This window comes from Erpetoichthys calabaricus, chromosome 8 (genome assembly GCF_900747795.2).
Source record: "Erpetoichthys calabaricus chromosome 8, fErpCal1.3, whole genome shotgun sequence".
NCBI lineage: Eukaryota > Metazoa > Chordata > Cladistia > Polypteriformes > Polypteridae > Erpetoichthys > Erpetoichthys calabaricus.
The window spans coordinates 135,975,246-135,999,027 of NC_041401.2; the positions used below are offsets into that span (position 1 = coordinate 135,975,246).

Below are 23,782 nucleotides of genomic sequence, written 5' to 3' on the forward strand. Positions count from 1 at the left end.
CAACATATGCATTTTACTTTTTTGTATCTTTTTAGTAATATTTTAGTGTAAACGGATAACGAGTATTTAAACCTTTTATGTTATTTTATACATTTATTTTACACAATGTTGAAAAATTAATAAGAAAGCTACATATTTTGGCAGCTGCTGCTTTAATTTTCAATGAAATGAAAAAAGCTCTCCAAGAGAAAACCTCAATGAAGAAGAAACAGTTTGCACTATCTAAAAACGAGAAACCCTCATTTATAAAGGTTTGCTGCAGATGACTTAACTGAAAATAAATGAATAGTTCCTATGTGTATAATACATATTTATCTATTTGACTTATGCCTTTATTCCAGCAACTTGCAACATCTGAGGTACAATTTGTTACATTACTTTGGTTTTTTGCAGCACAGGCAGGTGAAGTGACTTCTTCAGGGTCACACAGTGGTGTCAGTACCACGATTTGAACTGACAAGCTCCGGGTTTGCTTAAATATTACTTTGGACTGTGGGAGGAAACCAAAGATATGTGTATATGTAGATATGTATATATATGTATATATATGTTTACATAACCTCTTTAACATACTACTTCTCCGCTGCGAAGCGCGGGTATTTTGCTAGTATATATATATATATATATATATATATATATATATATATATACACACATATACACAAACATTATATATATATATATATATATTTATATATATATAATGTTTGTGTATATGTGTGTGTGTGTGTATGTATATATATATATATATATATATATATATATATATATATATATATATAATATATGTGTATATGTGCGTGTGTGTGTGTGTATATATGTGTATATATATATATATATATAATATATGTGTATATGTGTGTGTGTATGTGGTGGCTCTGAGGCTAGAGATCTGCACTGGCAATCGGAAGGTTGCCGGTTCGAATCCTGTAAATGCCAATAGGGACTCTGCTCTGTTGGGCCCTTAAGCAAGGCCCTTAACCTGCAATTGCTGAGCGCTTTGAGTAGTGAGAAAAGCGCTATATAAATGCAAAAAATTATTATTAAAATTATTATTATTATTATTATATATATATATATATATATATATATATATATATATATATATATATATAATATATGTGTATATAATATGTGTGTATGTATATATATATATATAATATATATATATAATATATGTGTATATATATATATATATATATATATATATATATATATATGGTTGAAATAGTTTACTGTCAAATAAATGCAAAGAGTACACGACACGTGTTTCGCCCTCATTCTGGGCTCATCAGGTGTACACACTCCACTGCACTCCCTCTCGGGAATCGAACCTCGGACGTCAGCGTCAGAGGCGATGCCCCTAACGTTGCGCCACGGCGTGTGGTTCGTTTATTTGACAGCATGTAGATCGGGGGTAATTACATTCACGGCATTCGAAGTCTGTGTCACAATCTGATAGTGTGGGTGGTTACCTACCAGGTAACGCTTTGTGGTTGGCCAGCAATCTGCTAACATCCGCCACGGTGCCCTCAGTTTGTGAAGAGCAGATCATAGAATGGTTGAAATAGTTTACTGTCAAATAAATGCAAAGAGAGGGAGTGCAGTGGAGTGTGTACACCTGATGAGCCCAGAATGAGGGCGAAACACGTGTCGTGTACTCTTTGCATTTATTTGACAGTAAACTATTTCAACCATTCTATGATCTGCTCTTCACAAACTGAGGGCACCGTGGCGGATGTTAGCAGATTGCTGGCCAACCACAAAGTGTTACCTGGTAGGTAACCACCCACACTATCAGATTGTGACACAGACTTTGAATGCCGTGAATATATATATATATATATATATATATATATATATATAATATATGTGTATATGTGTGTGTGTGTGTGTATATAATATGTGTATATGTATATGTGTATATGTATATATATATGACAGCAACACTCATAACAATGACAACACAATTACATTGACAATCATGTTACGTTATTTTTAAAATGTTTCCTTTACTTTTTCATAACCTCTTTAACACACTACTTCTCCGCTGCGAAGTGCAGGTATTTTGCTAGTTGTTAATATTATACAGTACACACATACATTTGGTTTGCATCTGTAACAGCCGGTGTACATTTATAGTACTTGTAAAAGTTACCTTTTTTTTTTCACTTTCATTCTCTCTGTCATGATCACGATACATACTACAGGCCCCCCACCCAGGGATCTGATGCTGTTACTTTTTATCTGAAACTGGGAAAAACTGTAGATGTGAGTGGTGTTTTGAGGCAATGGAACTGGACATTCTCTGATCTGGATGGATAAAAGCTGACACACAAACGCTTGTGAATCTGCCTTCTTTGTATCTCACTTGATTTTATTTTATTCAATTTTATTGACTGTTCCTGCTCACGCTGAATTAGTATGCTACTTATGGTCCATGATGCCAAAGTGCACGGGGGATGGAACAGCAGGATGCTTGTTGCTTGTCTTTATTGGCACATTTACAGGACAAAAGACGCTGAGTTTTTCCGTCAGCTTTGGTAATTCTAGTGTTAAGTAAAATGAAACACAAATTTTATTGATTGCTAGCAAAGCTAGGCTCAGCTGGAAATGACAACACTGTCTTTCCAAATCATGCTTTTTGCTTAAGTATAGACAAAAATGCCAAACAACTTTTACAGAAGACTCATGTTAGAGGACAACTAATAATTCAAATGTTTGCTCTTATTTTAAATTATGAACAACTGAAAGCATTTTAAAAACTATCATACATATATATGTATGTATGAATGTATATGCATGTGCATGTACAGTACATACATACATGTAATAAAGAATCCAGCTTACTGAATAAGAACACAGTTAGTCTATGACCAGAAGACTCAACATTTTTGTAGAAAAATTTAAAATTTTAAAATCTAACTTTGAAAATTATCCATATAAAATGTTTAATTAAACTAAAACCAAACTTGACAATTTTTAAAAAATGTATTTTATAAGAATTATACTGATGAACAAATACAAATAATGGTAATTTCCTTCAATTTTTGCATTTTTATGCACAAACCAGTGTGTTTCTTTGTTACTGGTCCCAATCCCGGATAAATGGGGAGGGTTATGTCAGGAAGGGCATCCAATGAAAAATTTTGCCAGATCAATTTGCGGACAACAATACAGATATGCATACTGGATTGGTCAAGGTCTGGGTGAACAGCCGCCACCAGTACTGTTAGTCAACAGGGCGCTGGGGGAAATTGGGCTACTGTTAGCCAAAGGAGAAGAGGACGAATGCATGTCTGGAGGCAGAAGGGGAGGAGGAAGGGTAGGATAGTGGAAGTGAGGGTAGGAAGTTTGAATGTTTGTAGTATGACTGGTAAAGGGAGTTAGCTGATGTGATGGAAGGAAGGAAGGTTGATATATTGTGCATGTAAGGGACCAAATGGAAGGGGAGTAAGGCCAGGTGTATTGGAGGCAGGTTCAAATTATTCTACCATGGCGTGATTGGGAGGATAAATGGGGTATCCTGAAGGAATAGTATGTCAAGAGTGTTTTGGAGGTGAAAAGAGTGTCAGACATAGTGATTATGAAGCTGGAAATTGAAGGTGTGCTGATGAATGCTTTTAGTGCAAATGCCTTGGAAGTTGTGTGGGCAATGGATGAGAAAGAACATTTCTAGAGAGAACTGGATGAAGCGGTAGAGAGCGTACCCAAAGGAAAGAGAGTGGTGAGTTGGAGCAGATTTCAATGGACATGTTGGTGAAGGGAACAGAGGGGATGAGGAGGTGTTGAGAAGGTATGGGGTCAAGGAGAGGAATGCACAAGGTCAATTAAATGGATTTTGTGAAAAGTATAGACATGGTTGTGGTAAATATGTATTTTAGGAAAAGGGAGGAACATAAGGTAATATACAAGAGTGGAGGAAGATGCACACAAGTCAATTATATACTATGCAGGAGACTGGAAACTGCAAAGTGGTGGCAGGGGAAAGTGTAGTTAAGCAGCATAGGATGGTGGTCTGTAGGATGATGCAGAGGGCAGAACCAAAGATCAAATGCTGGAAGTTGAAAAAGGAAGACTGTAAGGTTCAGGGGGAAGGTTAGACAGGCACTGGGTGGCTGTGAAGAGTTTTCAGATTGCTGGGCAACTACAGCAGAAGTGGTAAGGGAGACAGCTAGAAAGGTGCTTGGTGTGACCTCTGGACAGAGGAAGGAGGACATGGAAACCTGGTGGTGGAATGGGGAAGTACAGGAGAGTATACTGAGAAAGAGGTTGGTGAAGAAGTAGTGGGATAATCAGAGAGATGTTTCTTCAAGAATACAAGGAGATAAGGTATGAAGTGAAGAGAGAGGTGGCAAAGGCTAAAGATAAGCTGTATGATGAGTTGCATGTGAGGTTGGACACTAAGGAGGGAGAAAAGGACCTGTACCAATTGGCTAGGCAGAGGGTACCAAAGTGGGAAAGATGAGTAGCAGGTGAGGGTGATAAAGGATAACAATGCAAAAATACTCACAAGTGAGGAGAGTGTGTTGAATAGATGGAAAGAATACTTTGAGAGGTTGATGAAGGAAGAGAATAAGAGAGAGAGAGAGAGAGAGAAAGTTGGATGATGCAGGTTGAGGAGACCTTGGAGAGGTGGAGATATGCCCTATAGAGGAGAGAAATGAAGGTCAGTAGGACCAAAACAGAATACATGTGTGTAAATAGGAGGGAAGTCAGAGGATTGGTGAGGATGCAGAGAGTAGAGTTGGCAAAGGTGGATAAGTTTAAATACTTGAGATCAACAGTAATGGGGGGTCCGGAAGGGAGGTGAAGAAGACAGTGTTGGCAGGGTGGAGTAGGTGGAAGAGAGTGTCAGGAGTGATTTGTGACAGACAGGTACCAGCAAGTGTGAAAGGTCTAAAAGATGGTAGTGAGACCAGCTATGTTATATAGATTGGACAAAGATGCACTAACGAAAAGACAGGAGAAGGAGCTGGAGGTAAGAGAGTTAAAGATATTAATATTTGCATTGGGTGTGACAAGGATGAACAAGATTAGAAATGAGTACATTACAGGGTCAGCACGGTTGGACGGTTTGAAGACAAAGAGAGGCGAGTGTGCATTGGTTTGGACATGTGCAAAGGAGAGATGCTAGATATGTTGGGGGAAGGATGCTAAGGATAGAGCTACCAGGCAAGAGGAAAAGAGGAAGGCTTAAGAGGAAGTTTATGGAGAGAGGACATGCAGGTGGTGGGTGTGACAGAACAAGATGTAGAGGACAGGAAAATATAGAAACAGATGATCCGCTGTGGCGACCCCTAACGGGAGTAGCCAAAAGGCACACAAGATTTGCATTTTTATGTTTGAGCTTACCCTAAATTTTCTTCCTTCTTCAGAAGCTGAATACAAATATCTGATCCACTTTCAATATTAAGTTTCCTAAAACAAACAAACAAAATTTACTTCTTTTTTGCTGTTTAAATAATTATGGACTTACTGCATATCCTAACTTTTGAATCAGCATTTGGTGCATGTTTCTTTAACCACAGGTGAGGCTGTAGTTAGAAGGAGGATTCCCAATCTGTACATTGATGAAATGTTTACATTCTCCACGGCAGATGATCTATAGCTTTCTCAGCTTGAAATGGCATAAATTATTAAATACAGATGTTCAGACCTTCTATAAATTAGAGCTTAAAAAAAAATCTAGACGAGAACAGGCCATTCAGCCCAACAAAGCTCACTAGTTCTATCCACTTAATTCCTCCAAAAGTACATCAAGTCTACTTTTGATCACCCCTAAAGCCCTACTGTTTACCACACTACTAGTAAATTATGCCATACTGTATGTCTTAAATGAAAAATAGCATGAACAAAAATAATGGGACACTTAACCTAATATTTGTTGCACAAGCTTTAGAAGCAATCACTGCAAATAAGTGATTCCTGTAGCTCTCACTGAGTCTTAAAACCTGGAACAGCTGAAGCAGTTTGCTCAGGAAGAGTGGGCCAAACTACCTGTTGACAAGTGCAGAAAGGTGCTTACTCCAGACCATGTTTAATTTCTTTCCATTGATGTTCCAAAGGATTCAAATCAGGGCTCATAGAAGACCACTTCAGAATGGTCCAATGTTTTGTTCTTAGCCACCCTTAGTTGCTTTTAACTGTGTTTTTTGGATCATTCTCCTGTAGGAAGATCCATGACCTGTGACTGAGACAGGTTTCTGACACTGGGCAGTATGTTTCCCTCCAGAATGTCTTGATATTCTTGAGAGTTCATTGTTCCCTGCACAGACTCAAGGAACCCTGTGCCAGATACAGCAAAGCAGCCCAAAACATAACCAAGCCTCCTCCATGTTTCACATTAGGCATGGTGTTCTTTTCTTTGAAAGCTTCTTTTTTTGGTCTGTGGAAAATAGAGCTGATATGACTTGGTGAAAATGTTTGTCTCACCTGTCCAAAGGACATTCTCCCAGAATCACTGTGGCTTGTCAATATGCATTTTAGCAAATTCCAGTCTGTCTTTTTTATGTTTTTCTTTCAATGGTGCAGCCCTCCTGGATCTTCGCCCACGAAGCCCATTGTCATTCTAAAAGCTGACTTTCTAAAAGACGTCTAAAAAGCTGTCTAAAAGCTGTCATTTAGCTTTCTAAAAGATGTCTAAAAAGCTTTCTAAAAGCTGTCATTCCAAAAGATGGTGAGAATCAGACTATGATGGATCTTGACCTTGGATTTTTTTTTAATGAGCTGTAAGAGTACCAACAAATGTGTCCACATCCATGTTCAATTTAGTTCCTTCTTTTACAATTCTAAACCTGTCCTGTCATAAACTGCCTACTCTTCCCCTCCAAAATATTCCTTAGTTTAAACAATCCTCAACTAACCTGCTCAAAGGCCTTCCCAACACATTGGTCAGGGGTCCCAATACTTTTGTCCATATTGTGCAGTCTTCAATGAAGACTTACTCCTCCAAGCCATCCTCCAAAAAGTCCAACATCCAACAGGACTTGCATTGCAGTGACGTCAGTTTTAGAAATTTGCTTTGACTGCTCAAACTAATCTCTCTGTTATTAAAGAAAATCTTGAGACGAGACTATTGCCAAGAGATTTTTTCAAGTCCTGCAAGACGAGACTATTGACATGAGATTTTTCAAGTCCCACCCTCCTCTCAACCATTTTTCAACCACGCCCACGTTCCTCTCACCTCTCATTCGTGTGAATGCTTTTGTCAAACACAGTTCCTGCGCTCTCAGCTCTTATAAATTTTTACGTTTTCCTCACTTTAAGTTCCCAATAAAAGAAGACTTATTATGTCCAAATCTTATTGAAGAATTTCATCCCGAAGGGTTATAAACAGAAGAAATGAGTACACGGGCAATCCTAGCACCGAGAAACAAGTCAAACAAATCAGTGCGAAAATTGTTGATCGGTTACATGGCAAATTGGTTAAATGTGTATCAATAGACTATACTGAAACAGTTGGTGGTGATGGTGCAGAAGATGAAAACATCAACTTACAATATCCCGTAGAATATCTACAACCATTAACACCATCTGGTCTTCCACCAGCTGAATTACTGTAGGATGTATCGTAATGTTATTGCATAATTTAGGTCTGAATGATGGGCTATGCAATAATTGGACAAGATTAGTTGTATTCAAAATTGGTTGAACAATTCTGACATGTAAAATTTTAACAGGCGACAAGAAAGGTAATGTAGTACATTTTCCACGGATAACATTAGACACCAAAGGAGATCTTGATATGCCATTTGCATTAAAATGTTTACAGTTTCCCGTTAGAATATCTTTTGGTATGACAATTAACAAATCACAGGGACAAACAATCGAAAAAGTCAGTTTATTTATTAGAGAGAAAGAAGCGATATCACTCATGGGCAGTTATAAGTTGCTTTGTCATGATGCAAGTTCCAACACAGAATCAAAATTCAATCAGATATTGATGAAAAGTTAATTATTTTACTGAAGTTTTACAGTAAAAGTGTAAGTTTAAAAAGTATTTGTGTGTTAATTTCAATGCCAAACAGAACGAAAACGTATAACACAATGAATACCTCTAACACAACATGAAACATAATTTTCTTTCAATTTATTATGTTTTACTATTTTTTACTATGGTTAATTACTCGCTGTAATGTAAAATAGTTAGTTATATTATGCATATGTAACAATTCCCATGAAAATAACAATCTGTTTAAATTGTACATCCACTTCCTCATACGCGAGCGACAGATCCGCAAAGTGGCTAGAGCATTTAAATGCTTTAACTTAAATTATTATTATTAATAAATTATCAGATTGAAAAACTACTTCAACCATCATTTAACACTTTCTAGCCCCTCAAGCTTCTGTAATATTCGTCCCCTCGACTGCCTGCTGTGCATTTTTCTTTGAAGTTATTAAACTTTACTTTGTCTATTTTCCTTTGTGCCCCTTACTTCTTCCTTACTTTGAAGCTCTCTGCGTACAACAAACGTATCCCTTCCCATTAACGAACACTTAAGCTGTCACATACTTAAAAGCACTAACATCCTGACTGCTGAGAACTGTTCTATTATGTAAAAAATTTTAGCACTACTTCCTTCTTTTAAGAAAACTTAGATTATCTTTCACTAGTTATTTACTTATTCACTTTTCTATTTCTACCATCCCTTGTATGTGATTGACACTCTCTCACTATAATGCCTGTCTACGTACTTTGCAGACACTCCCTTAGCCAATTTCAAGCCTGCCATCTACTTGTACTTAAAATGAATGCTTTCTTCCCAAGGAATAAATGCATATGCCCTCACTTTCTGCACGCACTAATGCTTAACTGTATAAGTGGCACTTTATCCAATTATTTGTTAAATGCATTAACTTCCCTGCATTAAGGAATTACCCTTACTTTGAACTATTTGTCACCACCATACTGGTTATTTACTTACAGACTTGCTGGTTTCTGCAATATTTAGCGGTTCTTCCACTTTTGCTTGCAAGGATGACGTCAGTATGTCAAGTCTCAGTCTCTAATCACTGTCTTACTAAACAGCCAATATTCATTCCAGAATTTCTACTTTTGCAAGCTGAAACAAACACTATATATTTTCCCCATTGTCCTCACAACCTGCCTGTTCACATAAAGCGGGCCGTTATTATCATGCTTCAAAAAAGTTAATACATATTTTAAAATACATAACTGTGTCACAACTGAATACAAAAAAATGATAAAATCTTAAAAATAAGATTATATTCAAGCTTCAGTTAAAAACTTGACATCTAGTCCTTATGGCAAATTAATTATTACTTAATGTGGACATATTTTAGTTTATAGGTTTATTAATTTAGTTAAAGGAGAAAATAACTGATTAGCTATGTCTAAGATTTAATGACATTAGAGGGAATTAAGTAATTAGTGCTCCTAAAGGAACAATGGGGATGATGATGATCAAACAGATTCCATCAAATCACACGAAAACAATGACTGTCTGTGACATAACAGCTATAGCCAATATGTATACTGAGAGAAGGAGACAACAAAAAATAAGCATGTAAGCAGACAAAAATGCTCAGGTGGTTAAGTTTTACAAAATTTCACTAAAACAAAGTCATTAACATGTAAAACATTGTTTTCTTTTTTTTAAGAAGACACAGTATGATCCTTATTGGGACTTTAAATAATATGGACAGTCTAGCAACTGAAGCTGTTCTACACTGAAAATACTGTATATGGGGAAAAAGCTGTATTTTTATCTTGTCCAAAATGCTCCACATTTCTAACGCTTACATTTCTTTTTTAATTTGGAAAGTGTGAGGATATAAAACAGCTACAAGTAAATACCAAACTGTATTTACCAAAGTAAATACAGTTGTGTTACTTGAAAAGAAAGAGATGCCGATAAAAATATACAGAAAAAGAAGTGTTTGGGGGGAAAGTGGGCGGTTAAAAGGCTTTACAAAAGGTATAGAAGATACATAATGTTCACAAACTTTGATAATTAACAAAGAAGTAATATTGAAGGAAGGGGAACGGAAGCAAATACACAGTAAGCCAGTTTTTTCAATTATGTGCCAACTAATGGGTTTTGAATATAAAATGTAAAATGACAAAAATAACAGGTACTCACAATTCAGAAATGGAACTAATAACAACATACAAACTTCATTGCAAAATATGGTACATATAGATTGATAAAGCAATCAGCTGTCTGCTGTACACCTCATTTAGGAAAGGAAAATTAACAATCTCTGGTCTTACTTTATAGCAAATTATGTAAATTAATTATATGAAATCTTTGATTACTATAAAACATATGTATTTTTAAGCTTCAATTACACATTAATCAATAGATGCTGGCATTTGTTACTGCAGTACACGTGCATCTTTTTGTGGAGTATACCAACAATGGATCATACTTTTTTACCAGAAAATGTTAGCTACTGATAAAAAAAGATTTCTAGAAAATATGAAATGATACTGTACTTGACTTTGCCACAAAATGCTATCAGTGAAACCATGGTAAATATATTACTTGAAAATGTTTATGCTGTAAACATGAAACATTCTTAATGTACTTACTTAAGTCTGTTATGGTTTCCTTTCAAGATTTTGGTTGGGCGTTTCTTTTCTAGAATCCATGCTCTCAAGAACTCAGCTGATGGTACAGAAATATTGTGGAGATATGGCAAGGTCATTGCCTGGAAGGGTGGAAAAATAACTCATGGGTCACTAAACTGTCGTCCTTATAACTAAGAATATACAGAAAGAAATGTGTTTTCTGAGCTAGTCAATAAATAATGAAAGCTATCACATCGCCTTAGCTAAGTGGAATTACAAGTTAATGCATTTTATTTAAATGTAAAAGAAACGTACAACTGAAATATATTAAATGAAACACAGGAACAGGATATTATCTAAGGTATTGAACTGTTTAGTCACACACCTGTATTTTAAGATCTTCTACAGTAGCTTCATTTGATATTTCCATTTCCCCAGAATACTGAAGCTCTCCCTCACATACATCTGTACAAAAATATTTTTAGTAAATAAGTAAACCTAAGTGAACTACGGGAACTATTACATTATTTTAAATATTCGGAACATATCATTTGACATATGCTTACCAGAGACAGAAATGTTCAATTTAGATATCTGGTAGGAAATTTCATCTGTCTGATAATCTTGATCAACCATTGAATAGTAACTTTGCATAGGATATATCCAAACAGGCAATTTCAGAAAACCCTAAAAGTAAAGGGGGACAACATTGAAGTAATGTGATATAGCTACACTATATGATGCATCTCAGCATACACAGCATAGAATGATGTTTAGGGCTTTATTGCTTTGAAAGAATTAACCAGCAAACATAAAACATGATCAAAGAGAGGGCAGGTTAAATTAATTCAAGACAAAAATGTAAGTTAAGAACAATTTTTGTTTCTTTATTAATAAGATTCTAACTTATTACATAGAAAAAAAAATAAACAGAAAAAATATTCAAAGTAAGTGAACCTTAGGAGGTAGCTTTCCTTCAGCAATGACTAAAGTATCGCCACTTAATATGTTGACATCTTTGAGTACTGCATCCTTCAAAAAAAAAAAAAAAAAAATACAATCTTTTGGAAAGAATATTGCTTCATCATGCATATATTTATTAAGTACTGTAGGATTATAACATTCATTTTGTAAGATTCATAATACAATTTACAACAGAATTATAAGTTGACCATGACCATTAATGACACTAAATGGCATATCACACAGTTCTTTGAGATTATATTAGTATTTGGTTATCCTGTTGTTTTCCTAGAGGGTTACGACTGAGGACACTATATTTAAAGTAAACTGCAATCTACTTAAGTTACAAGCTTTGGTTCAGATAGACTGTAATGACATATAAATAAACTCTTTGCGACAGTTTTACACAGAACAATACTGTTTTATGTTAACTAAAGACCATGTCACATTAAATGATTTCCCAGTGATTTTCAGTTGTAGCTTTCATTTACATACTGTATCTTATCCATGCCAACATCAATGACATTTGATATGGTCAGTCAGAACCCCCTGAAGGCAGACTTCATATTAATATTCTTACCTAATCTTATTTGTTTTTCTTTTCTTGTGACTTTTTCTTTGACATCTTGTAAAGCTCTTTGAGCTACATTATTTATTTATATAGCACATTTTCAGACAAACAATGTTGCTGTTGTTATCTTAGTAAGTCTGAGGCAGTCAGTGGCACGCTCCTGTGGAGCAAATTTCTCAAAATGTGACATACCTTGAAACTCTGACTAAAGATAAAATCAAACGGGATTGATTTCATCTTTAATTATAGGGGAAGGCTCTGTGTGCATGACCAATGAATGGTCATCCATTACAATGTATATTATGCAGTCATGAGGAATAAGGAATGCAGGTGTTTGGACCCCACAGATATTTTATGTACCAAGACAGAATGGAAAAAAGAAAAAATAGCAAAGAACGCAGGTGAACTTGCTGTATATGTTAACCATTTGTACAGCCCCACCTTTGTCAGGCACCACATTATTGGCCGATTCAAAATTGAGTGGGCACGTTGGCACTAGAAGGTTGACACAGTTGATTAATGTGAAATACGAGAGAGAGAGAGACATCAGTGAAAGGGATACTTTATTCACCAGAGTCTCTATCCACCTGGATGTTGAAGAATGCAGTTTACGTATCAGTTTGTCTGCTGAATTAAACCAGTTGCCCAGGAGAACACTCTCTTTTGACATAGATGTATCCTTTGCAGCTAAAATTCAGTTTCCAAGTCTTCCACAAAGTATTATTTAACTTTAAATCAAGGGCACATTTTCATTTAGGACTATATCGAGACTTTACTATCTGTTTATATTTTCTATTTTATGTTTTCTTCTGTTGCTATTACTCTAATCTTAATAAATACTACTATTATTGCATTTCTAAAGTGCCTGAAGTAACAAAGTAGATACAGGGCACATGAAGTTGGTAAATTGCCACTTTTATTTCTTAAATGATTAGCAGGCTGAGGGGTGACATCTTCAAAAGAGAGTGGCATGGTGGGAATAATGCATTATTGTTTCATAAGTGGCATGAAACAAGGTGAATCAGTTTCAATGTGTATAGGTTATTCTTGGGGACCAAGGTGTATTTAGTCTTTAGGTCTATGTTATATCCTGGGTTACCCAAGTTTTATTCACAGCAAATATACTGAATCCCTATGTGGAGTACTAAGGAGTGATAAGCTGTGCAGACATCACTCATGATGAGCTCTTACATGGATAGGGTCTGTGCATGGGTTAAACTTATGTGGGATAGTAGACCAATTCACAAATGAACTTAATGTGTCCCAATCACCCTACAATAAAACACTTACCTATAATAACATACTGAATTAAAACTATTTACAACTGCTGATAAAAAAAAAGCTCAGTATTACTTTTCTGAGTGCAGTACAGTAATCCCTCGCTATATCGCGCTTCGCCTTTCGTGGCTTCACTCCATCGCGGATTTTATATGTAAGCATATTTAAATATATATCGCGGATTTTTCGCTGCTTCGCGGGTTTCTGCGGACAATGGGTCTTTTAATTTCTGGTACATGCTTCCTCAGTTGGTTTGCCCAGTTGATTTCATACAAGGGACGCTATTGGCAGATGGCTGAGAAGCTACCCAACTTACTTTCTCTCTCTCTCTTGCGCTGACGTAGGGGGGTGTGAGCAGGGGGGCTGTTCGCACACCTAGACGATACGGACGTTCGTCTAAAAATGCTGAAAGATTATCTTCACGTTGCTATCTTTTGTGCAGCTGCAGCTGCTTCCTGAAACGACATGCTGAACGGTGCTTCGCATACTTAAAAGCACGAAGGGCACGTATTGATTTTTTTATCTGTCTCTCTCTATCTCTCTCTCTCTCTCTGCTCCTGACGGAGGGGGTGTGAGCTGCCGCCTTCAACAGCTTTGTGCTGTGGTGCTTCGCATACTTAAAAGCCAAACAGCCCTATTGATTTGTTTGCTCCTTTGAAGAGGAAGATATGTTTGCATTCTTTTAATTGTGAGACTGAACTGTCATCTCTGTCTTGTCATGGAGCACAGTTTAAACTTTTGAAAAAGAGACAAATGTTTGTTTGCAGTGTTTGAATAACGTTCCTGTCTCTCTACAACCTCCTGTGTTTCTGCGCAAATCTGTGACCCAAGCATGACAATATAAAAATAACCATATAAACATATGGTTTCTACTTCGCGGATTTTCTTATTTCGCGGGTGGCTCTGGAACGCAACCCCCGCGATGGAGGAGGGATTACTGTATTGCGTTTCTTAAATGTTTTTTTTTCATCATTTGCCCTTGCTTTTTTGTTGCTGTTATGATGAAGCTCTTCATACCCAAGTTCTCCATTTATTGCAGTGCATGCACCCAAGACCCCTTTTGTGCATAGGGCCACAGCAAATGTTGTTTTCTCTTGAGTGAAAAACTGTAAAGGCATTTTTTCCTGACATATTGGCATATGGAAGTCTTTAAAGTGCAGGGAAATGAATCAGTTGGTTATGTTTATGTTATGAATTTACAGCAAGTGTTTCACCTCATTTAACAGAGCGAGACCGTATGGTGATTGAGGAGAAGGTTCTAAGGAGAATGCAAAATGGTAATTGCATGATAAAACAGAGTTTGAAAAAAAGCAGGAATTAAAAATTTGAAATTTCTCATGCAAAACTTACATTAGTTGATATGTTCACTGTCTGGATGAAGCTGGGTGTGAAAACTTTAACTTTACTTGTAGCTAAAAACAGCCTGATTTACACAAGTGAATTTGCTATGGATAGTATCACGTCACTGTGATGTTACAATGCTATATTATTCAGAATTGGCAAATTCAATTTCCAGCATCAATTTATAAATACTAGAACTTGCAATTCTCTCATAAGCTTGCTCTCTGATAGGCGCTTTTGTGATTTTTAAAGATTGAGTCTTCTTTTTCTCATTATGGATTGGGAAAACTAATATCACTTTAATATATCACAACCCTTTTAAATGTTGTCCTAATCGGACTCATTCTCTTCAACCACAGTAATATTTGTCTGGCTATCCACAAACAAGTTTAAACTACATGGTTATATCACACTGCTCTCTGCTTTGTCTGTGAAACAGAAGACCAATAAAAATTACACCGCATTTAAAAAACTTGTGTCCACTAATATTCGGCATTGACTTGTGGATCTACAGTTAGGTCCATAAATATTTGGACAGAGACAACTTTTTTCTAATTTTGGTTCTGTACATTACCACAATGAATTTTAAATGAAACAACTCAGATTCAGTGCAGACTTTCAGCTTTAATTCAGTGGGGTGAACAAAATGATTGCATAAAAATGTGAGGCAACTAAAGCATTTTTTAACACAATCCCTTCATTTCAGGGGCTCAAAAGCAATTGGACAAATTAAATAACTGGAAATAAAATGTTCATTTCTAATACTTGGTTGAAAAGCCTTTGCTGGCAATGACAGCCTGAAGTCTTGAACTCATGGACATCACCAGATGCTGGGTTTCCTTCTTTTTAATGCTCTGCCAGGCCTTTACTGCAGCGGCTTTCAGTTGCTGTTTGTTTGTTGGCCTTTCTGTCTGAAGTTTAGTCTTCAACAAGTGAAATGCATGCTCATTTGGGTTAAGATCAGGTGACTGACTTGGCCATTCAAGAATTTTCCACATTTTTGCTTTAATAAACTCCTTGGTTGCTTTGGCTGTATGTTTTAGGTCATTGTCCATCTGTATCATGAAACGCCGCCCAATCAATTTGACTGCATTTAGCTGGATTTGAGCAGACAGTATGTCTCTGAACACCTCAGAATTCATTCAGCTGCTTTTGTTCTGTGTCACATCATCAATAAACACTAGTGTCCCAGTGCCACTGGCAGCCATGCACGCCTAAGCCATCACACTGCCTCCACCATGTTTTACAGATGATGTGGTATGCTTTGGATAATGAGCTGTTCCACGCCTTCTCCATACTTTTTTCTTGCCATCATTCTGGTAGAGGTTGATCTTGGTTTCATCTGTCTAAAGAATGTTTTTCCAGAACTGTGCTGGCTTTTTTAGATGTTCTTTAGCAAAGTCCAATCTAGCCTTTCTATTCTTGAGGTTTATGAGTGGCTTGCACCTTGCAGTACACCCTCTGTATTTACTTTCATGCAGTCTTCTCTTTATGGTAGACTTGGATATCGATACGCCTACCCCCTGGAGAGTGTTGTTCACTTGGTTGGCTGTTGTGAAGAGGTTCCTCTTCACCATGGAAATGATTCTGCGATCATCCACTACTGTTGTCTTCCGTGGATGTCCAGGTCTTTTTGCGTTGCCGAGTTCACCAGTACTTGCTTTCTTTCGCAGGATGTACCAAACTGTAGATTTTGCCACTCGTAATATTGTAGCAATTTCTCGGATGGGTTTTTTCTGTTTTCGCAGCTTAAGGATGGCTTCTTTCACCGGCATGGAGAGCTCCTTTGACCGCATGTTGTCTGTTCACAGTAAAATCTTCCACATGCAAGCACCACACCTCAAATCAACTCCAGGCCTTTTATCTGCTTAATTGATAATGACATAACGACGGACTTTCCCACACCTGCCCATGAAATAGCCTTTGAGTCAATTGTCCAATTACTTTTGAGCCCCTGAAATAGAATTGTGTTAAAAAAATGCTTTAGTTGCCTCACATTTTTATGCAATCGTTTTGTTCAACCCACTGAATTAAAACTGAAAGTCTACACTTTAATTGCATCTGAGTTGTTTCATTTAAAATTCATTGTGGTAATGTACAGAACCAAAATTAGAAAAAAGTTGTCTCTGTCCAAATATTTATGGACCTAACTGTATATACAAAGTCTAATTAAAATTATACAGTGATTATAAATTTGCAAATATATAGATGAGTTTAAGTCCATATCTGTGAATTTAACAGCTGTTATATTTAGGATTGTATAATATCTATCTATCTATCTATCTATCTATCTATCTATCTATCTATCTATCTATCTATCTATCTATCTATCTATCTATCTATCTATCTATCTATCTATCTATCTATCTATCTATCTATCTAAAGAAATAACAGAGTGATGAGGAAGCATTAATCACATATTTGCAAAACTGAAAAAAATCCTGTTCTTTACTGTTTCATTTTCTGCATCTTATAACCTTGTGAGATGTACTTTAATGTTAATATCTTATCTACTTTTTCCAGATTATTATACTTTTATAAAAACATTTTTAATTTGCATAAATAGAGGACTAACGGTTACATGATTAAATTATTAACAGAAAACATTCAAATGATATTGCACATTGTGTGTTTATAGCTTTATAAAGGCACTACCACCATTTCAACTTACTATTATTGTATTTTCTAGATGAGCACTATTAAACATGCAAATATATGGTATATACTAAGGTAGAATTTCATTTTTTTAAAAGAGAAACATTAAGTACATATACAATATTTTAAAAGCAATTATTTTTACAAATTAATCTGCTAATATCAAATGTACTTCAGGCTTTCTCTACCTCTTGCTTTAGTGGTTCTCCAACTTCATAGCACCAGTCTACTTTTCTCAGATGCCAACAATCCCCTAAAAGATTTCAAGAGAGTTTGCATTAACAGATAATATAATGTGCAAAAGTCTTAGGTACTATAGATGGTTCATAAACACAGGTCTTAGATGTCAGTTGATGTCTCATGATTTAATGTGTCAATAAAAAAAGAGTGTATTTTAAAGTTCAAAATATTCCTTTCGTAGAAAAGTGAAGCAATATAGTAAGATATTTGAACGTTTTTTTTTTTTTTTTAAATGTGACATCTTTGTAGGCCTTTAGCCCAGTGCTTCATTAAGCAAATATAACAATCGGGTGCTAGTGATTCTTCACATAATATGTAGATTGATTTGTAAATCATTAACTGAAATGGAAATAGCTGCATAGAGGAAAAAAAAACTAAGCAAAGGAGAACCATACTAAAAATGACAAGACTGCAGTAGATGTAGCAGTTTAACCTGTATATCTTATACCATAGCAAAAACAAACATTTCAACAAGACAAGAGGTGATCATCCTGCATAATCAAGGTCTCTTCCAAGGAGAAATTTCATGACAGGCAGGCATTTCCAGATATACTGCTGAAGCACAAACAAATGGGCAAGGCTGAGGACTGGAAACTCAGTGATTAGCCATGGAAACGGATGCAGCCAAAGGAGAAATACAATAAGCCTACATCCTTTCGAAATCAGAAGATGTCCAGCAATGCTACTAAGGTCAGAACTGGATGAAACCACTTGGACCCTGGTATACACATCTACAGTCCAGAGTAGTACTAACAAAAATGGTCTTCATGGAAGACTTCATGGATGACTTACCTATACACGAAAAAAAAAAGAACCAGGGGTGCAGAAAAATGGCAGCAGGTGTTCTGGACTGGTGAATCAAATTTTGAAACTTTTGGCTCTAACCATAAAAGTGCTAAAGAATGAAACATCTATGAATGTCTGAAAGCAAATGTGAAGCACTGTGAAGGTACAGTGAAACCTTGGTTCACGAACGTCTCGGTATACGTACAAATCGGTTTACGACCAAAAAGTTCACCAAACTTTTGCCTTGGTTCATGACCACACACTCGGTATACGAACAAGCCAGTTTCCCTTTCTGTTTGTACATGTTCTGTCTCTCCCTGTGCATTTCCTGTGCAGGAGCAAGAGAGCACGACACACACACACACACAGGCAGCGCGAGAGAGAGAGACAGACACACACACACACAGGCAGCGCAAGAGAGAGAGAGCCGTGCACAAACACAGGCAGCACGAGAGAGAGAGAGACAGATGCGCACACACACAGGCAGCACGTGAGAGAGAGCCGCACACACACACAGGCAGCGTGAGAGAGAGACAGACGCACACACACAGGCAGCACGAGAGAGAGAGCTGGACGCATAAGGTAGGAAGGCAGTTAAAGAATGCACTGGGCTTGATTTTGTTTTCACTTCTGTTTACAGCAATCGGTTCATAGCGTACATTGTTGCAATGTTACTTTTCTTGGTGGTTTATTAAATTATGGATTTTTTCAAATGTTCATTTTTTTCCCTGTGCTTAAAACTCATTAAAAAAAAGTGTTTTTAGCCAGCAGTTGGTAGCGCTATAGCGCGAACTATTGCAGTGTTAGTTTTCTCTATTGTTCAAGGTTTTCTCAGTGTTATTCAATGTTTTTACATTTAGTTTACTATTACGCTGTGCATTCTATGGTTTAATTAATTATATTTGTTCTTAAAAACTTAAAAAATATATATATTTACATACACTTCAAATGGTCTGGAACGGATTAATTGTATTTATATACAATCCTATGGGGGAAATTGCTTCGGTTCACGACCAAATCGGTTTACGACCAGAGTTTTGGAACGAATTATGGTCATGAACCAAGGTTCCACTATACCTTACAGTTTTGAGTCTGTATTTCCACAAATGGAGTTGGTGATGCGATTTAAATTTATAGATAGCCCCTTCACTGCTGAGAAGTACAGATTCAATGCATCACATACTGTTATCAAGGAGGCATCTGACCACTCCTAACTTCATACTGCACCATGACAATAACTCCAAAACCTTGTCCAAAATCATCCTGCAGCAAATAGAATTCTCCAGAGAGACCTACTGAGTTCTGTAATCCAAATTCAAAGAGACGGCACCGACTGGTGTGGCTGGTCGTCTGATCATCTCGCTAATCTATGTTTTATCTTTATTTTTTTGTTTTAGTTTATCCCAACGACCACTGTCCTACGATCGTGACTCTTTACTTAACATATTTTCTTGCTTGTTTTCCTCTCAATTTTCATCTTCTGTTGGAATATTATGTGATCCTCCACCTAGTCTTAACATCATCATCAAGCATGGGATTACTTGCAGAGAGAGTAGCAAGTAAGGTAGCCAAATTCTACAGCAGAACTATGGCAAGTTCCCAAGAGGCTTGAAACAACATACAATATGAGTACCTTCAGAAGCTGCATGCAAGTGTATCTAAGAAAAGGCAAATGGTGGACTCACCAAATATTAGTTTATGGTTTTCTTATTTACTGTACTTTCTAGGAACTTTACTGATTAAGTAAAACTTTTCATGGCATTATTTTTTAAAGCACTTCTTCTTTACAGCATTTTAACGGGTGCTTAAGACTTTTGCACAGTGCTGTATAAAAATAATAAAAAAAAAAACAAAACAAATAAAAGTGATACAAAAACGGAATACTCAGTTCAACACTCAGAGCCAGGTCTTTCCCACGTCAAATTACTATAATATAACAAGTTTATTTACTCCCTTACCAATAGTAAACACTGTAACTGCTGTAGTTTTAGTGTGCTTAAAACTACCAGTAAACCTTCCAAAATTGTGAGGTCATTTATTTGAAGTGCATTCTGTCAATAAATATATTACAGTCGCCATAAGAATATATGCCAATTAAAAATGAAACAAATAACTTGAGATTTTAAGGCATACAAGATAATTAATCAAACATTTTAATGATCACAGTGACAAAACACAAGAATATGGTTCTTGCACCAAAAAGGAACACTTACCTTTCAAACCTGTCAAATCCAACAGCATCTTCAGACACTAACAAAGCAGAAAAGCATATTTTTAGTAAGACTTCATAGTACAGTATATTTATTTAATTATATACCTATTTGATGTTATACATTATTAATATCTTTACAGACATGTACAGGCAACAAAACAAAAAACTGTGCTTCCTTCTGTAATATCACAAGACCAAACCAGATTTATTAAAGGCAAACACTTAACTTCTAATCTTCGAAGTTTGTTTAATATAATAAATTCACCCATTAAATCTAACAACCCAGAGATCTTATTATCTTTAGATGCAGAAAAAGCATTTCATATGATTGAATGTGACTACCTATTCACCACATTGCACAAATTTGGGTTTAGCCCAAACATATGTGCATGGATCAAACTACTTTATACTAGTCCAGAAGCCTCATGTTATATTAACAACATTATTTCAGACGACTTCAGACTAGAACGTGGTACTCGACAAGGATGCCCCTTATCACGTTTGCTCTTTGCAATCGCCATTGAACCATTGGCTATATACTTTTGAAATGCTTCAGAGATAAAGGGGATTTTCAGAGAAGGACTTGAACAGAAAATAATCACTATATGCAGATGATATGGTACTGTATATACGTATCTGACCCACCAAATTCTGTGCCATCAGTCCTAAAAGCATTAGCAGATTTTCAAAAGATATCTGGACAGGAAATCATTTTGAATAAAAGTGTGCTTTCTCCAGTGAATTCTCTAGCACACAATATTGGACTGGACACCTCCCCATTTATCTTAGCAGATCAGTTTAAATATGTCTGGGTAAATATCACAAATAAATATGGAGCTCTTTTTCAACGAAATTTTGCAGTCTGCATAAAAAAAATTAAACAAGACATAAATAGATGGCTTAGATAGATAGATAGCCCTCCATCTTACATTAGCAGGGAGAATCAACACTGAACATCCTTCCCAAGTTTCTTTTCCTATTTCAAAGAATCCCCATATACATTAACAAATCATTTTTTAAGAAATTACAGTCAATCATAACTTTATTTATTTGGAATTCAAAACATCCATGTGTCTAAAGGGTGACTCTACAACAACCTGAAGCAGAAGGGGACATGGCAAAACCTAACTTTCAATTTTATTACTGGGCGGCAAATATGCAACCTATAAAGACCTGGACATTGATACAAATCGATGAATATACACAAGCCTGCGCTGCGTTTAGTAAATACAAATTATCGTCAATACGCTAATAATCCAATTGCCCTTCATTTTCTCAGAATATGGAACCAATGTAGGGAGCACTTTAAGACAGAGAGGCTTTTATCTGTCACAACACTACATGACAACCACCTTTTCCCACCTTCTCAAACATATACAGTATTTATGCTTGGAAAATGTCAGGGATTAAAACATTCAGATACTTACACATACTGTAGATGTCTTTGCATCCTATGAACAATTACGGTTCAAATTTAACTTCTCATCAACACAATTCTTTCACTACTTTCAAGCTAGAAACGTTGCTAAACAGAACCTGCCCAATTTTCCTCACCTCCCACCTTGTTCTGATTCCAGAAGAAATACTGGTCAGTCTTGAAGACTCAGACAGCATCTCTACAATTTATAAAAATATTTTAAAGTTCCTTATTTTCAAAGATCCCAGGGTATATTGGGGAAAGGATCTGTCACTTAATATTTCAGAAAAAGAATTGAAGGCAGCCATACACAGAATACACCCTAATTCCATACACACAAAGCATTCAATCATTCAACTTAAATGCACTCAATAAAAGATTTTATCTCATTAGAAATTCTCCGAAATGTTTACGGGGCAAGATTCAACCTGTGAACGTTGCAATCTAGCACCAGCTTCACTGGGCCACATGTTCTGGGCACACACCAAATTAACAATATTTTGGAAAAAAAAATCTTTGAATACCTATCAGACAGAATTGGTGTCATAATCAATCCGAACCAATTAACAGCTGTGTTTGGAGTACTCCGAGACGGGCTTAAAGTGGAGAAGGACAAAACAAATTGTAATTGCCTTTACCTCACTACTAGCACGTAGACTTACCTTGCTCAACTGGAAGAATCCCAACCCACCACTTTAAAGTCAGTGGATAACTGATGTTATATACTATTTGAACTTGTAAAAAATCAAATTCTCACTTAGAGAATCTGTTCAAAACCTTTTAAAAGTATGGCGGTATTTAATCAATAACATTTTAGAATGTGCCATTTTGGGGAAAAGGATACCCTTCCTTTCTTGCTGCTTTTAAAGATTAGCTTTAGTTGCTGACTCTCCTTTCTCTTGGATGTGGGTTGAAGTTTGATTTGATTGTATGGAATGTTATCTGCTTTAAATTAAAATCAAAAAAGAGCTCTTCTGTATGTTCCCCTTCTGGTGTTCTGAAGAAACAGGAATATTGTAATGTTCTGTGAAAAGGTATGAAAGCCATCACATTTTTTTTTTAACACACGGGCCACTCAGTTTAATAAAACAGTTTATTGCATTTTTGGATAATATTACATCACAATTCTGACTAATCAAAATTACAATTCTGAATAGAATATCACTTTCTTAAACTTTTCATCAGAAAAAGTAAAATATTTCACAGGCAATAATAAATTATTTACATTACAGAAACAATCACAAAACCACCAAAAAGCAGAAACCAACTCCTAAATTCACCATTACTAACACACATTTTTAAGGCACCAAAAAAAGAGGAAGAACAAAGAAGAAAAAAAATCCTGGGCAGTAAAACAAGATCTGAGATGTAGGACAGTTCCAACAGTACTTTAAAGGATAACAAAAAAAAGTAATGCAATTAATTTAATCACGATAAACAGAAACAAGTTGTCTAATGCATCAGATATCTGTCCTTTTTGCTCTGAGGCTATCTGCTTTGAACATTTTCCCAGCAGGGACTAATAAGTTTTTCATAGAACCAGAATAATGCCATCCTCCAAAGATACAGCAGTTCTTTTTTTCCCACTTCAGGCACTGGGTAAAGTAATCATTATAGGAGGACCCCTGAAATTTTAGTGCCACCTGAATCAAGCAAAAGATAGAATTTTACTGACATGTAAACTTGCATGAGGCTAGTTTAATCTGGGGTTATTTTTTGCAGACATTTTCAGAGAAAGTTATACACTCTGTATTCTTCACTGATATATGAATATGCAGT

At 36.1% G+C, this 23,782-nt stretch overlaps 1 protein-coding gene across 1 annotated transcript in view; it reads right to left on the minus strand.

The window, feature by feature from the left end:
• The window catches only part of usp40 (ubiquitin specific peptidase 40), a 176,345-nt gene that overhangs the window by 23,985 nt on the left and 128,578 nt on the right, over window positions 1–23,782 (minus strand). Inside the window, exons 21-27 of the mRNA XM_028807508.2 lie at window positions 20,588–20,624; window positions 17,537–17,601; window positions 11,498–11,572; window positions 11,107–11,227; window positions 10,926–11,005; window positions 10,562–10,680; window positions 5,356–5,421 (exon numbers count right to left, since the gene is read on the minus strand). Coding sequence (XP_028663341.1) covers window positions 5,356–5,421; window positions 10,562–10,680; window positions 10,926–11,005; window positions 11,107–11,227; window positions 11,498–11,572; window positions 17,537–17,601; window positions 20,588–20,624 — 563 coding nt within the window. The remainder of the gene's footprint in view (window positions 1–5,355; window positions 5,422–10,561; window positions 10,681–10,925; window positions 11,006–11,106; window positions 11,228–11,497; window positions 11,573–17,536; window positions 17,602–20,587; window positions 20,625–23,782) is intronic.